At 44.0% G+C, this 17542-nt stretch overlaps 1 protein-coding gene across 5 annotated transcripts in view; it reads left to right on the top strand.

Annotated features, from left to right (window-relative positions):
* The window catches only part of PALM2AKAP2 (PALM2 and AKAP2 fusion), a 386485-nt gene that overhangs the window by 88144 nt on the left and 280799 nt on the right, over positions 1-17542 (top strand). For all 5 annotated transcript variants that reach the window (XM_043547587.1, XM_043547583.1, XM_043547585.1 and 2 more), the window contains exon 3: positions 10079-10209. In XM_043547587.1, the coding sequence (XP_043403522.1) occupies positions 10079-10209 (131 nt within the window). The remainder of the gene's footprint in view (positions 1-10078; positions 10210-17542) is intronic.

Here is a 17542-nt window from a genome sequence, read left to right as displayed (position 1 = left end):
GAGCTCAGAGCTCCAGGAGCAGCAGTAGACACTCAAATTAGGTGCAGTTAGCATAACTGCATGCTCAGATGGGTGTTTGGAATATACCAGTGCCCTCTTTGTGTGGGGTGATGTGAAAGTGGACACAAACATAAATGTGCATGCAGTCCTAAGGCTTCATTTATTTAAAATATTACCCTACAAGTTAACTTAACCCAGAGAGACATACAGTCAGTAGATGTGTGTTTAAAGGGATCCACAATGAAACAAAACCGTTCACCCTTTCAGGAAATGTTTGTAGAGATTAAAGCTGAGAGGCCTAAAACGGTGCACCGACTGGTTGTTGGAGTGGAGGTGTACCTGTTCACACAGTGCAGTTTTCTTTCCTGTGTGCCTGTCTACTCTGTTCTCGGGCGGGCAGGAGCCTGAAATATTCAAGAATCCTATGTTCAGCCGGAAATGGGATTTCTTCTACATCTCTGTATTCTGCCTGCTCATGAGACTGGAGCGGCAGGGCAGATGGATAACACAATGTGAGACCATATTCCCACGGAGCATACCCATGATTCTGAAGAGAAAGACTCTGGATTTATTGTTGAGAAGAGCAGAGAAGACCTTTTTTGTTTGTTGTGTTATGGCCCTCAGCTGAGTAGAAGGGATGACTGATATGTTAAATTATATGTGACATGGAACTTTTTATTAATTTAAGTAACCTTCAGGGGTGAAAGCCTTGATACCATCCCTTTAAGTTTGATGTTTGTATAGGATGAAATGGTTGGTTTGCAGTGTAAAACAATTCTTATCAGAGTTTTCTAGTCTGGCATAATATTGATAGTAGTATATCCAATGAGTTTCAGGTCTCAAATGCTGTTCGTCACTGAGAAATATTCCAGGCTAAAGCGAACCCTGATGTCATGCCCTTGACTTCAGTAGAGTTGCACCGGGGATGCATATGTCCCATTAGTTGTATTTTGAAAGAACATCGATGGTATGTATTGATCCATTTTCATTACTTTTTTCTCAAGAGCAAACATAACATTTTAGTGGAGGAGGCTTTCTGGGGTCACCTTTTGACCTTTATTTGATCTCCTGAGACTATCAGTTTCCTTGGAAATATCTTTGGCAGCCAGCGGAATGGTGAGCATCAAATATAGCTGACCTTAGCAAGAGGGTGTTTCTAACTTATTTTCAAAAATCAAAACCAGATTGAAGAAACAGAATTAAAATATTGTAGCACTAACCAAATTTAAAATAAAGACGAAAACCAACATTTTATCTTAAAGAGTAAAGATGTAAAAATCTGGCCCTGAAGCTGTGCCATTGACTCCCCTGGGACTGCATATATGACTATGTACTACTCTGCTTGAGTAATAGCTGCAGAATCAGGTCCTAGTTCAACAAATTTGAGATGAGATCACTGAAATGCAATACACATGGAACCCAACTGTGACATTTTTACAGGGTCGCTTTCAAGCGTATAACAGCACTTGAAAATGCTGTCAAAATAAATAACATTAATTAAATGAACATTTAATATAGCATTAAAATCAAACAGAGCATTGTAAGCAAAGGTATATTATTTTCAAAGTGGCTTTAATTACAGTATGTGCATTCATGGGGTCGCACAATGGCCCCTTTATAGGACAAATAATAAACAACTTGAAACCCCTGAAGGAATTAGTGTCCTACATGCCAAACCTTGAGACTACAATAAACATGATTAAATTAGGCCTTGCCCCTTGGCTCTGTGTTTATTGCAGACACAGTATCTGTTGGGGTTTGATTCTTTGTAATACCGATTTCCATCCTCTCTCCCATCTGCCTATTAGCACCCAATGTAAGTTGTTCCCCTTCCTTGTACGTTATAAAGAAGATTGAATTTATTTCCCTTTATTCTACCAAAGCACATAGTGACGTGTAAGAGGACTGAATTGTGCATGTGTGCGTGGCAAAATCCGCTCAATAAGGAGAACTGTACTAAACTGGAACACTGAGGACCTGATCTTCCTCCCATTAAAGCCAATGGGAGTATTTCCACTGGCATGATTTGATTTCCATTGAATGATCTAATCCTGAGTAAGGCAGTGCACTAGAGTCAACAAGAGGGCCTAGTCTATACACAATTATTTTTGAACTGATGTAACTATTTCAGTGATACTATTTTTATTAAAAAATAGTGATATCGGTACAACCCATAGTGTGGGTGTAGTTATATCTGTATAAAGGTGACGTATACCAGGGTAGCTTACTTCCTTCCTGTACAGAAATAAGCTATACTAACATAAAACACCTTAGAGACTAACAAATTTATGTGAGCATAAGCTTTCGTGAGCTACAGTTCACTTCATCGGATGCATGATGTGTGCATGTATATAAATAATATACTTTCAGATATTCTCAAGCATGGCAGGTTACCCATATTTTGAAAAATGTTTCCATTTTTTCACTTCCCAGAGCATCCTATTCTGGATTCCCCACGTGATATTAAGTAACTGTAGCTAGTTCCCTTGAATCTGCATCCTTTTTGTTCTCTGTGTGAAACGAAATCCCAGTATTACAATCCAACTGCATCTCAGCCCCCACCTCTCGCCCTTGAAACAAAATGTGGTGACGGTCTCACCAAGGCAGGAGGATTTCTAACACGTCATGACATTCCTGTCCCTAAATGTGTCCTAACGAAGTCACAGTTACAGTTTCCAATTACAAGTTCCACATTCGTTCCATTTACAGTTTCCAAGAGGCAGCTTTAGTTTGGGGGAGGGGGTGAAGCAATGTGAGTTGTAGCTTAAGCATGTCACATAAACAGAAGAAACATGCCATTAAAATATCATGAGTGGCTTAAAATACATCGTTACCCTGAAGGGATTGACTTTTTCCTCTTCAAGCTTCAGCATAGAGATTCAGTAAGTGCACGTGGGAAAACCAGTGGGATTGAGCTGACAGTAAATCCGGAGCAATTATTAAGTAAGTGCTGTACTTCAGCAGGGACCAAATTGTGCCCTATTCAGAGCTGCATTAGGAACTTTAGATCCATATCTATTTGACTTTAAATGGACTAGGTTGTAGCTGCCTATTATCTTTAGAGTGTGGCCTGTTTCTCACAGTTAGGTGCTGGATCTCAACGTCTCCCAACTGTAGGAGTCTTCGTATTTGGGGGAGTTTTGATTTCAGCCCATCTCTGTCTTTTAAAATAGAGTTGTGGCCCATAGAGGCTACGTATTCCATCCTGCAGTGGACCAGACTCCTGTATGAAAAATGAGGACAGGCATGATCTGGATTGAAGAACATTGTGGTCCCCATTGGGGGCTCGTTCCAGACTGCAAAGTGCTGAGCAAATCGCTTACGCCCATGTTTAACATTGTCAGTGAGACTACTCACATGCTTAAAGTTATGCACAGTTTTACGTGCTTTACTGGAATGGGGCCAGAGTGATCAGCACCATCCAGGTGTTAGCCCATGACCTGTAGGCCCCACTTCATTTCTTGGCACATGTAATCATTGTGAACCTGGTTTACTACTTTTGCACGTCCATAGTTCGTACTACTGTTTCTGGCTCTGATTCAACCAAGTGAGACGTTAACATGGCCAGCATTACTCCCTGGGTTGAACAGAAAACTGAAATACCAGCCAAGGAAGCTCTCTGAACAGCTGATGCAATTCTTCAGGAAGAAACTGCAAAACACCACCAACAAAGGCAGTTATTGTCTGTGACAGTTTTGGTTGAAGATTATCGTTAGTAATGCTGTACGAACTGAAAACTGATTATACTTTGAATAATGACAACAGGCTCAGCTGGGTAATGAGCTTGGGCAAACCTGTCATGCTAAAGTTCTCAGTGATCCACTGATATTTCTCTAACATTATTGGCTAGAATTTTCAAAAGCATATATGTGACATAGATGCACAAGGACTGTTAACTTCAGGACTTGTGCTCCTAAATCACTAAGGAGCTTTTGAAAATCTCACCGATTATCACTTTTAAAAATACATTTTGTTTTACTTTGCTATGAAAACTAGAATGAGGAAAGAAAAGGCAAGAGAATGGGGGATACTACCATTTTTCCTCCCTGCCTTTTTTTAATAGCAAAGCAAGAAGTATTTTTAAAGGATTAACATAAAATAGCAAATTGATTACAGAGATTTTAAAATTACTGACTTTCATCAAATGTGCCAAAAACCAAACTGCTGTAGAGAATCATATTACAATAGAGTCCTATCAATAGAAACACCCAAATACCTACTCTCTCCGCTAGCAGCTGTCCTGGTTAATTTTTAATTAAAGAGGCTTAAAATTAAATATTATGTTGAATCCAAATAATCTCACCTTTTCACTTTACTGCTTCTTTTATGCTCTGATTCAGCAAAGCACTTAAGCACATGCGTAAATCTCCGTGGGATTTAAGAACATGCTTAACTTTAATCATGTCCTTTGCCGAGTCAGGGCCGTAATCTGTGACTGGCCACTTCTCTATTAATGGAGGGGATCTTAAACTTTTATGGCTATTCAGCATTTGATGAAGCACCTTTTAACTGCCTGCCCTGTAGCAACACATCCCTATTATGCAAAGTTTGGGCTATTACAGCCTGTACTAAGTAGCAGTCCTTGTTGCCATTCGCTAATAGGCTAACTAGATCTCTTGGGAAATGTCTTAGAAAACGGACAGTCTTTATTCTACTGCACTGTATCCAGGACAGGCTTAATGTATCACATTGACGAGCACTGGAGGAACGGAGCAAAGCCCACAAAAGGAGTCCCGGACTGAGAGCCAGAATCTCAGCCACAATTATCTGGAGCGCAGACGCAGCTGGGGTGCGAGCCACAGAGGATGGGGAAGATGCTTCCTCCATGCACAGTTTCTGACCAGTGGACAGACCTGCCCTGGCCAGCCCCGCAGGAGAGAAATCCAAACTGCAGCCTGCACCAAAAGAGAACTGTGGAGACGAGTGTACAGGGAGTACTGCGTCCTCCACCGTGAGTCTTCCCTGTTGATGCCTCTCCCTCCACGCCATTGACTCGCAGCTGTAATCTGCATTTAGCCCTGGGGTGGGCCCCAGGGTTTGGCCCCAGGCTCTGGAAACAAGATGAACCAAACCCTGTCAAAAATCTCTCCTCTTTTAAAGTATGTGAGCTCCTCCCTAACGCCGAAGCAGTCATTCTTCTACCGAGGGTTGATGTGATGAACCCTCCAGGGATACATCCAACCAAAATTGGCAACCCTACCTCTACCATGCTGGTTCTCAACCTTTCCCAGACTACGGTACCCCTTTCAGGAGTCTGATTTGTCTTGCATAGCCCAAGTTTCACCTCACTTAACAACTACGTGCTTACAAAATCAAACATAAAAATACATGAGTGTCACAGCACGCTATTACTGAGAAATTGCTTATTTCTCATTTTTACCATATAATTACAAAATAAATCAATCGGAATATAAATATTGTACTTACAGGTCAGTCTGATACTTGAGCCTGTTTTTCACTTGTGAGCCTTGTCTGAAGCCTGAGCCCCAGGCGGCAGGGCTAAAGCATGTAACTGAGCTTCACGGGGGTCCTGTGGTGTGGGGCCCTGGGCAGTTGACCTGCTTGCCACCCCCTAATGCCGGCCCTGCACTTGCAATCCCCCTAAACCCATCCCGTGACCCCCCCAGGGGCTGCAACCCCCAGGTTGAGAAACACTGCTCTAAATGAGTTGAGTGCCCCCTGGAAGACCTCTGCGTACCCCCCATGGGTGTATGTACCCCCGGTTAAAAACCACTCGATCATTCCATTATAATTAATCTGTGTGCACCTGTGCCTGGTTTTAAGAATTATGCATTGCTGGAAAAGATGACGCTGGTTTTAAATAACGTGACAAGTGGAACAGAGTGTCACAGCACGATGGCCCCGTCACTTAGAGCACAGCAATCGGGAGTCCCGTCTTGGTTCGAGCCCTCGTTCTCCCCACAGCTTGTAAGAGGAATGAAATTAAAAGACAGTACACCGAGAACTAATGCAAAGACATGCTAATTGTCTCAAGCACAGCCAACCTGTGGAACTCATTGCTCATTGGAAGCTGGATTTTTTTTAAGGACTCGCTAATTATATGTCTATTAATAGCTAGTTAGGCGTATTTAATACAATCTCATACCTGAGGGCAATTTAGTAAAGCAGTTAAGCCTGTACCTAATATCAGTGGGACTTAAGCGTGTCCTTAAATGCTTTGCTAAATCAGGACCAGAATGATTTACCACCAGGGTTAGGAAAAAATAACCCCCAAACACTCACACTCAATGTATAACATGGCACAACTGAGCCAATGATTTTGCTTTCTTCTGAAGCATAAAGTATTGATCATTGTTGGAGGAAGGCACAACTAGAAGGTAGATTAGTGGCCTGGAGAACAATTCAAGTCAATGGCAAAACTCATGACATTCAGTTGTAGCTGACACCCCATCTACAGTATTGGAAATCCTCTGTTCTGTGAATGGGAGAGGTTATTTTTTAAGATGTAAGGGGCCTGATCCACAGCCCAATGCAGCTAATGGGAGTTGGGGTTGTTCATAAAGTCTCATTTGCCTTTTCATTTTACATTACTTCTGTGCGGGCTATCACATGAAAATCTGCTCCTCTGATATGAAATAGATCACCCAGTGATATCAAATAGCTTATGCACAGGTTGTGTGTGCAAGTGTGTCTGTCTGTCTGTCCACAAACAAAATTAATGATCTTTCTCTTTACTGCCAAAAAGATGTTTGTTTATTTTTATACTGCGTTTGCACAAATCTGGTTCTATAACACCTAGAGACCTCAGCACTTCATTAAAAAGCCTGATGCCACAGGTTTGGGGCAGCCTTTGAATTTACACCTATTTGAACGGTCAATTTCCTTTAACAGCTTCACTTTGTAGACTGCGGAGGGGATAAACTCACAGACCTGGTCACTTTCTAGACCAGGTGAATGGGCTCAGATCTGAAATTAGGCCTGGGTCGTGAAGTTTTTCCAAAAGTCATAGAATATGTTTCTCTGGCAAACCACATTGGAGTATTTGGCAGGATGCAGAAATAATCTTTGGTCATTAATAATCACCATCTTATCTGGCTTCACCCACACAGGTTATCTGTGGTCAGAGATGACCAGTACAAATGAAGCAAGAGAGCTGGAATGCCCGCAGTGGAAGTTGACCAGTTACAAAATTCAGGGGTTTTGAATGTTTATGCTGCGGCTGTGCAGGGGCAAGAGAGATTCTTCACCTCCGCCATTTGTTCAGGGGATTTCAAGGGGTAGACAGCTGAGCGATCCAAGCTGCTTTCACTGGGTGACTGATACAAACCTCTCCCCTTCTGAGGAAATTGCTGGTTACGTTGTGGATAAAATCAGATGCAGGGTGGGACTTGGAGTGGACAAACACTAAGTCTCTTCTGGGTGGATTCAGGCCAGTGAGGCTCACAAAATGAGCCAGGGATGCTTCATTCTGCAGCCTGCCCTTTGGACTCCTATCCTCCTAGCTAGTGAATGGCACTGGAAAAATCTGGGTTCATTTCTGGTGGAGATTGTGAACACAGCCCTTCGGGCTGCAGTATGATACTGTTACGCATGCTGAGTAGTAATTTCCCACTCAAATCATCCCATTGACTTCTGCTGCGCAATCTGCGGAGTAAGTGCTGCTCACTGCGGGTTAGGGAAGTTTGGCCCTCAGGCAGTGCAGGTGGTCAGGCTCTTGTGTAGCCTTTGCTAAAGAAACCATCACTTGATACTGACAACCTGGCTAACTATCGTCTTGTATCTAATCTGTTTGAAGCAGAGAAGGTGGGCACAATAACAAAGGGATATAAACCGGCCATCAACTAGTTTAGGCTTGAAATTAGATGAAGGTTTCTAACCATCAGACGAATGAAGTTCTAGAACAGCCTTCCAGGTGAGGGCAAAAAACCATATGTTTCAAGACTGAGCTCGATAAGTTTACAGAGAGGATGATGTGATGAGACTGCCTACAATGACATATGGCCCATCTGTGACTGCTATTAGCAAATATCTCCAATGGCTGGAGATGGGACAATAGATGAGGAGAGATCTGAGTTTCTACAGAGAATTCTTTCCAGGTGTCTGGCTGGTGGGTCTTGCTGACATGCTCAGGGTCTAACTCCACCATATTTGGGGACGGTAAGGAATATTCTCCAAGATCAGATTGGCATAGACCTTGGGGGGTTTCGCCTTCCTCTTCAGAGTGGGGCACCGGTCACTTCCTGGCTTGAGTTAGAGTAAATGGTGGATTCTCTGTAACTTGAAGTATTTATATGAAGATTTGAGGCTTTCCATAACTCAGCCAGATGTTCTGGGCCTATTACAGGAGTGGGTGGGTGAGGTTCTGTAGCTTGTGTTGTACAGGAAGTTCAGACTAGATGATCATGATGGTCCCTTCTGGCCTTAAAGTCTATAAGTCTATGAGTCTAAGGCTGCTAGATGACTCTGAGAAGTGAGATGCCTCAGATCTGTTTGGTCCTTGTCAGTTTGGGTACAGACCTGGGTATGGAATAGGAACTGCACTGGTGGGTTTGGTAAATGATCTCCCATTGGCAATGGATGAAGATTAAGGGTGGGATTTTTAAAAGCACTTCTTCTTAGCATATGTGCAACATGCCACAGGTGTCACTTGACCAGGATTCTGCACTGAATTTGGTCTGCTGGCTGGATCACTAGCTTCCCCGGCTCAGGCCGGGTACTAACGGGGAGTGCGCAGTGAAAAAACACTGAAGTGGCTTCGGAGCACAAGTTCCTTTGATAGTCACTGGGACGTGTGCTCCTAAATCACTTAGGTGCTTTTGAAAACCCTATCCTGAGTGACCATGCTGATGAAGTGAGATCTGTATGCTGTCTCTGAGACCGCTGATCTTGATGTCTTGTTGACTCACCTGCTGACTGTAGCAACAGTAAACATGGCAGCTCCATTTCCTCCTTGTTCCTTTTTCTTTCCCAGAGGCTGGCATTGGACAAGTAGCCTTCATTCCTAAAGGTGTTGTTGTCTAGCATTCCATCTTGTCTACCCTCTTATACAACATGTATATCAGGAGGGAGGGGTTAGTGAGAATCATAGAATACCACAGTTGGAAGGACCTCAGGAGGTCATCTAGTCCAACCCCCTGCTCAAAGCAGGACAAATCCCCAATTTTTGCCCCAGATCCCAAATGGCCCCCTCAAGGATTGAACTCACAACCCTGCGTTAAGCAGGCCAAAGCTCAAACCACTGAGCTATCCCTCCCCGCAGAAGTCATGGGCTGGTGTGCTTTAGGCGTACTGACCCTCTAAGTGTATCTTACCCCCAGTAGATCTTCACCACTGTGTCTCATTGGATGACAGCTACCGGGTAGGAGCTCACTCCAGATGAGACTGTACTAATGCTGGTAGGCTGAGGGGGAAATATATGGAAAATATGGTGAGAATCCAATGCACCATCTTATTGAGTGTGTGCTACTGCCCCTTGTTACCACAGTCCCGGGGTGATGTTTGTTACCCAGTTGCTGTTCAACTAGCATATACTGATATAAGATTTTTTTGTGTGTCTTGGTCTGGCTAGGAGGTTGTGAGCATTTCCATAAGCACTGTTTTTGGTAAATATATTTTAAAAAAATCACAATGAACATCAATGGCCTTAATCATCTTAACTTTTCTAAAGCATGTTATGTTTTGATCCCACTGCTTTTTGTCGGAGCATCGCTCTTTGCTTTTGATTCTATAAGTATTTTATGTGGCTATCCCTCCGAGCCCTTGCATTATAGCTCATAAGATGGCCTATATCCGGGCTGGGATTTCACTTCTTCTAGGAGTGGTTAGTCTGAGTGGTTGGAAATTCAGTTTTCATTAGCAATTAAAAATAACTTCAGATTAACAAATCAGTGGCAGATATAGTATATACTGTAAAACTGACACTCTGACTTCTGGCTGACCTGACATCTGGATAAACCCCTCAAGGATTAGCTAGTGTGTATGATGTGTATAATATTTAAAGTGCTAATTAGTGATTCAGTGAGGGCTATCAAATATTTAAAAGCAGATTTGCCTTCTCCTCCCACTCAGGGAATACAGTTTTTTCCTCCTTTCGACCCTTCTCTTTTTTTCCTTGCAGTCAAAAGCGCTTCGAGAAAAATGGCTGCTGCAGGGTATTCCCGCTGGCTCAGCAGAAGAAGAAGAAGCCAGAAGGAGGCAGTCAGAAGAGGATGAGCTCAAAGTGAAAAGGCTTGAAGACAACATCCACAGGTAGGTGCAGTTTTCCTCTGCTTTCACAGGGCTAAATTCTGCCCTTTGTTGTACATACATGGTTTCCCTTAAACACCTGGGCCAGATTCTCCATTGCCTTGCAACTCCTGTAGTCATTACATCAGTGCACAGTGAGTGCAAAAAGTGTGTACACACTGCTCACCATTCTGCTTTGCACTGGTGTAATTGACTATACAAGGTGCAGGGCAACAGAGAATCTCGCCCAAGGAATTGTATGTGTGCCTTCAGCTGCAGATTTTGGCCCCTACCTTTTTTTTATCAATTTCTCATTACACCTATTTGCTTTTTTTGTTTCAAATGATGTATTCTAAAACCAACAAGAGGAAATGGTCAGTTATGCCGGTGTAAATCCTGAGTTACTGAAGTCGGCGCAGGAACTCTAGATTTACACCAGCGTCAGATAGGGCTGAATTTTGGCCCACAACCTTCATGCATTTGCAGTTCAGGTCTCCAGAGTGGTCTTGATCCTGAAGGAGAGGAAGGATGGTCCAGTGGTGAGAGCACTAGGAGTTGGGAGACCTGGTTTCAGTTCCTTGCTCTGACACAAGCCTCACAGTGTGCCCATGGGTAAGTCATTTAGCCTCTGTGTGCACCAGTTCCCTCCTCTGCCACAGTGACACCTGGCCACTAGTGTGAGGGGATAACAAGGACCAAGACCTCTCTGAAGACCTAAATTCTTAATATATAGTACAGGTTCCTTTGACAACTAGGTCCCTCCCACCAGATCCCATTGAGGCAGGTGTAAGGGGGAAGTTCATGGAAGATAGGTCCATCAGTGGCTATTAGCTAAGATAGTCAGGGCTGCAGCCCCATGCTCGGGGTGACTCTAAACCTCTGACTGCCAGAAGACAGGGGTGGATCGCACCAACTGCCCTGTTCTGTAAACTTCCCCTGAAGCTCTGGCACTGGCCACCATCAGCGGATACTGGGCTAGATAGACCATTGGTCTGACCTAGTATAGATGCTCTTATGAGTGGCGGAGAAAGGGGGAGACAGCAGGAATGTGAGCTGGAGGAGGGAAGCAGAAAGAACCGCAAACAGGCTAAAATGATTATTTCCGTTTGGTGTCACCACCCAGCCGGGGAGAGCCTTGAGATGGTGGGCTTTATCCCAGGATATGTCCCAGTAGCCAGAACACGTTAGAGAGTTGAGAGTGATGGGAAGAATTGCACGGTAATACGCTGAAGCAAGATACTTAGCCACATGGCTTCAGTGGGACTACCTATATTCTTACAGGTAAGCCCATGCTTAAGTACCTTGCTGAATCAGGGCCAAAGGCCCCTGCCCTCTCTCCCTTGGAAGTATGCTACTAAAGAGAGAACCTGTCCATTATGGATGGAGCTGGCCCAAACCCCTTAACTAGACAGACAGGAGTTTGGCTGAACCAGATACCCAAGAGCAGAGGAAAACTATTGTCTGATTGTACAACAAGCCAGAGGGGTGAGACTACCATTGCACCATGTGTCCAGTTGGTTCTGCATCAGAGATTCAGGCTGTCTCACATGGGTGAGTGCTAAACAGCTGCAGTATTGAGGCATCTGTGAAAGGAATCCTGTAACACACATGCTTGGCCGGGGGTGAGGGGGAGCAGAGTACTGCTGGAGAATATGTAAAGTTCAGGGCAAAGAACAGGGCAACTGGCTTATTGTCATCTACTTGCAGTTAGCCTCAGGTGCCAACTTTAACAAACAAGAAGCACCCGCTCATCCCCACCTTTACAGCGGAACCTGCCTGTTGTTTACTGAGGATTCAGCTTCTTTCACTCAAGTTAATGTGTTCATAAGGGTCACTCTCTTACTACTACTACTACGACTTATTGCTTGTTTAAAATAAGAGCCACTATGTTGTACGAGATTTCACTGTGCCTTTCCAGGTCAGAAATAAACACCAGAGCTTGGCAAGCACTACGAATACAATGCCAAAATGGATACGGCTGCATACCAGATTGAAGTTAATACAGACGGCCTACAGTCCCACATGGGCCTGTTTTCCTGTGTTGTCAGGCGGTGGCATATATCTCTACCCTCGGGCAGTGTTAGGGCTAGCTCTAGATTTATCTGTAAGATCTGGGGCCTAGAACCCAGTCTGCTCGATTGGAGCAGACTTAGGCCAGCACTCAGTGCTACTGCAAATCCCATCCTAAACCTCTCTCACTAAGATAGTGCCATTCCCTTTGTGTGAATTCACAGCACGGTGTTGTTAGTAACACTGATAAGGAAACATTTCTAAAAATCATGGTTTTTAATCTGACAATTTTATTTTAAATTGGCTGGAAGATTAGGACCAAAATCTGGGAATCCTATCCTTTTACATGGGAAGGGGGACAAGGCATTTGGGGACGGGAGTCTCTCCCTTTGTGACAGGAGACAGCTGAGGGAAGTGAGAAAGGGTCTGGTGAGAGATCATTGGGGAGGACTGTCCCTCTCTTTGTATCAGAAGCAAACTCAGCCTGTATGCATGGAGCTCCATGGTAGAAGAAGGCACTAATACTATCATGGTAATTGCATGAGCCCACTTGCAGCCTACGGCTCAGAGTCTAACATCTTTCTTTTTCTTCTAATGTGGCATCTCCATTACTGGAGGTTTGCAACCATAGTAGCCCATTCTGTACAATTCCCTGCTAATCTCTTTGTGGATGAATAGTCCTTTTGATCCACATCGTCCATCCAAGGTCTTTTTTTTTCTGCCTCGTATTCTTCTGCCATCAGCTTTCCCTTCCATAAACATGCATTGCCTGTGAACCTCTTAAAATGTGTCCTGCAAATCGGATGTTTCTCCTCATAAGATCTCTGACCAACATTTGTTGAGTTCCAGTACTTTTCGTTGGTTACATAAGCTGTCTATCATGTTTTCAGAATTCTTCTATAACTTCATAATTTGAAGACTAGTAGTCTCTTTATTGTCAGTTATTTGAATGTCCATGTTTCACAGCCATAATTTAACACAGACCGAATGTCTGTTATTACGAGTCGGAATTTACTGACAACTTTACTCACATTGAATAGCAACTTACTCCACAAGTGGACCCATTGAAATCATTAGGACCACATATACAGTAAGGCCCACCCACGGGACGTGAGGGTATCAGAATCTGATCCTTTGTTGAAAAGAGTTGAAAAAACTCAAGGCAAACAATGTTTCACTTTTTCTTTTTTCCGGTTCTTTATTAGATTTTCATGAAATGCAAGAGACAGGAAATCATAAAGTATGGCCTATATCCTACAAACCCTTACTCATGTGAGTACTTTTACCCATGTGCGTAATCCAACTGACTTCAATAGGATCACTCCTGTGCAAGTGGTTGCAGGATCTTGGCCTACCTTAGTCTGCATTTCTGTATTCACAATCCCAGGCACATCCAGAAAGTCAGTATGACTCACAGACGTCATAAAAAACCAGCAGTAAAGTACAACAGTCCATAATATAGAAGCCATTACAAATAACTAAATACCGTTGTGTAATTAAGCGGATAATCACCAACAAAGGGCACACAGAAGTACAAAACATACATAAAAGACAAACCAGGGAAAGAAAGACTATGGCAAAATACAAGCAGAATAAGAGCCTTGCAGTAAAAATCACAGGCAGAGTGAGATTATTTTAATTTGCTTAGAGAGCGAGGAATCATAGGAGCATTAGAAGCGTAATTAACCAAGAAAGGAAAGGCGAGATGGGTAGAGACACAGAGTTGAGGGATCTTTGTATCCAGGGATTTGGTTCTGACCTAGCCGACCGAATAAGACTGACTAAGCCTAATTCAAAGTGACTGGAGTTTGGCGTTGTATGCTTTTTGAGAAGAGAGAGTCTAGGGGCATAGGAGGGTGTTCTGTCTGTTTTGTCAAACTGACTTGAGCAGCTCTGTAGGGTCATAAGTGCCTGGAAATCTGCTTTTTTACACTGGGCCAGAAGAAAACTTCTTCCCATGAACAATCTTACTCCAGTGTCAGATAATCTAGTACTGGATGCTGATTTGGTTCTAGACTTGGGTAAAGATTCATTTTAAGGGGAGAGGAGATATTTTCTTCTAAACACTTGCACCAATCACTACCTGAAATTTTTAGCAAATATAGTGGGTTTGATCTTGCTTTGAAGTCCCATTAGACTCTTGCCTTTGACTTCAATGGGAGCATGATTGGGGCTAAACAGAAGTCAGATGGAACTTGGTTGAAAAGTATTCTTTAACTATTAGATTCAGCAAATGTGATTGCAAGACTGTGTGGACTGTTTCTTTAAATCTGTGGCAGAATGCCAGGCAGAAGTGAGATGGGGAATGCTCTAGGCAGGAATGCTACAGAGCAGCTGAGAACGAGGAAGAGAAGCATTTGGGATAATTCTGTTTTCCTTTTTCTTATAAGGTTTCTTCTTCAGGGTTGGAAGAAAGTAACTCTTTCTGTGATTCTTTGCCAATGTCACCTGACTGATATTCCCTGGGTTATACAGTTGCATTAGACTTTGGGCAGTAAATAATATTTTACCCCCTCCTCTCTCCAGATCACAAACATGAAATGTATCCTTTGGTCTAGCAGCGAGATAAATGCCTAATGAACTTTCGCAGACACATTCTTGCCTAAGTGCTGTAGGTGAAGCAAACATTGGAATGCTCTGTCTGCCTGTCGTGGTTATTTTTACCACATGACAGTCTGTTATTTTACAGCAGTAAATGGAAAATTGGCATTCAACATCTGGGTACTAACAGCCAGCCTTCGCAGAGTATGGCAGCCCACCCACAGCCTGCTGTTCCTTCCCAGTATTTGAAAGGCTTCCAAACTTATTTTATTTTATGAGATTATGTTATAGAGTGTCCCAGAGACCTACATTTACTACAAAGGGTGAAGGATTTTTCTTTGCCATGAAACCATTATACAAGATGCTTACATGTAATAACCTCCGTGACAACATATTTCATCACTTGATGACTGACGCCAGTTAACATGGCTAGTAACTTCCCTGATTGTACCGAGCTTTCACAGGCTCGCCATAGAACCAATGGGACTTCCATGAACTCCTTGGGAGGATGAATGCTATTCCCAGAGACTTGTTTGACACCCTGACCTGCTTTTATAACACTGTGCTCCTGGGGGGGAAAAATCACTCGGCTAAATCCTCAGCTGATGTAAACTGGTGTGTCTCTATTGAAGTTAATGGAGCTACACCCATTCATGCTGGCTGAAAATCTGGCCCATCATCTCCAAAGGGGAGAGACACTTTACACACTGCATTTGGACCTGGATTGGGGTGTATGTGAGCCGCACATAAAGTGCGTTGCTTCTGAAGAGGTCCTCAAAGCACCATGCACAAAGGAAAAGGGGAGAGATTCTTGGAACAGAAATGTGGCACTGTGACCGCTCTTGGAGTGGAAAAACTGAAATGCAGTGGCTAATGGGTATGTCCACTGCCCTTTACTGGAGAATTTCAGAGCTACTCAAGTGTCACGTGCATTCATTGCCTAATGTCTGTAAAAGCCCTTTGAGGTTATAAAGTTGTGTGAGTGGGCGTGTGGGCACGTGCACGCTAAGCAGGATTGGTTTTAAATTGTGACTTTTCTTGTCCTCTAATGACTTGCCTCACAAAAGAAAAGCCGAATCCTAGCCTAATATAGCTAATGGAGATCTTCCTTAACTCTAGGGTTCAGGCCTGTGCTTTGGAACAAAGGTAATGAGTTGTTCCCGCTGACTGGTGTACATTTTTGCTGGTGACTCTTTTGATAGCATGTTTGTTTGAGAGATGATAAAACAAGCTGCTTTAATACCTACGGCGGATGCTCGCGATAGGTGTGTTGCAAGTAGGAGGGATTTCCCGCTGAGAAGAGTTGAGCACTGTGCCTACCAGGCTGACCAAAAGAAAGGCTTCCCTTCAGCATATCTGATAGAGCTGACCCGATCTGAGTCACGGATGGGGTGCCATGCAGATCTCGGGTAGCAAGAGATGCACGGAGTATGGGAGGTTGTCTGCCACTTGGCTGTGACTGATTGGTGTCTAGCTAACAGCTGGCAGGTGGAGCTCACAATTTGGAGAGGGCCAGCTCCAGACCAGATGGAAGGAAATGAATCTCTGTTGAAGCCGGCAGAATTGTATCCACCTTACATCAGAGTTAACTTAGCCTTTATTGCTGCATATTCAAATCTGGCACTGTTGGAGTCCTAGTGACTGGGATGGGCTAACTAAGAGAGAACCCTTGCTGAAGATGCATACGAGAAAAGCTTATTAACAAAAATAAATACACATAGGTTTGGGGGATGTTGTAAGCCAAGTTCCTCCCACATCTATGGCTCCAGCCTGAGGCTATGTTGAAGCCTTTTCTCCTGTCTCCTTGGAGCTCCCAGCAGATGTGAACTCTAAGCTAATTCTTGTCATAGTGTTTCCTGCTCCTTTTCCCCACGTCATGTTCTCTCCTGCTGGTGTCCGAACTGCCAGTCTTCTCTCGTTCTGTCGTTTGTTCCCTTGGTCTCTTCCTCGTGCCAGGATTCAGATGTATTCTCTGTGTGTCTCAAACTGGGAACGCTGAATGAGGCTTGTACTCTGTGGTGTTATCACCCAATCCAACAGTCAGTGAGAAAGAGAGGCTGCTCAGAGCAGAAGTGAGCAGCTCCCTCAAGCAGAAGGGCCATTTAAGATCAGAACGAACACCTTGAGCACCGTCCCCGAGCCCAAAGGCAGCCTGTGCAGATGCCAGAGCACAGGTGCTATGAAACTTCACTTAACAAGCAGGCTGCCATATTTTACACTAGCCTCAAGCTTCCAAATGGATTGATGCGTGGAGCTAGGAGATGAGGAAGGGACATGTTGCCACTTCCGGTAAGCACCATCCACAGCCATCACCCCTTCCCAAACCGCAGTCCTGAGCCCCCTCCCACACCGAAACTCCTCCTGCTGCTTTTGGGGGGGGGGGGCGGTGGCCAAGACTGCCCCAGGAGTGGCTGATGAGACTGGCCCAGACGCAGCCTGAGCTGCTCAGGCAGCCCCGGAGCCAGATGCACCAGCTTCTACAGAAGTCACGGAGGTCACGGACTCCGTGACCAACTCACAGCCTTATCCATCACGTCTCCTACCTCTGTGTTGTGCTTGCCCTGATGCTTCAGAGTAAATATAAAGCTATAAAGCATGTGGCTAGTAATGTTATGCTGTACATGAGATGACAACATTCCTGCCTCATACTTGGGCTAATATTAGGCCTTGAAACATGACACTGAATGACCCCTGTCCTAGTGTGTATAACTACCGAAAATCTTCTGGCCCCTTATTAAATCTAGCTACGCTGACTCTGACTTCCTAAAGTTTTAAACTGTGGTACATCATAAATGGGAGGCTTTGA

This window comes from Chelonia mydas, chromosome 5 (genome assembly GCF_015237465.2).
Source record: "Chelonia mydas isolate rCheMyd1 chromosome 5, rCheMyd1.pri.v2, whole genome shotgun sequence".
Classification (NCBI taxonomy): domain Eukaryota; kingdom Metazoa; phylum Chordata; order Testudines; family Cheloniidae; genus Chelonia; species Chelonia mydas.
This window is presented reverse-complemented; position numbering and strand designations above follow the sequence as displayed.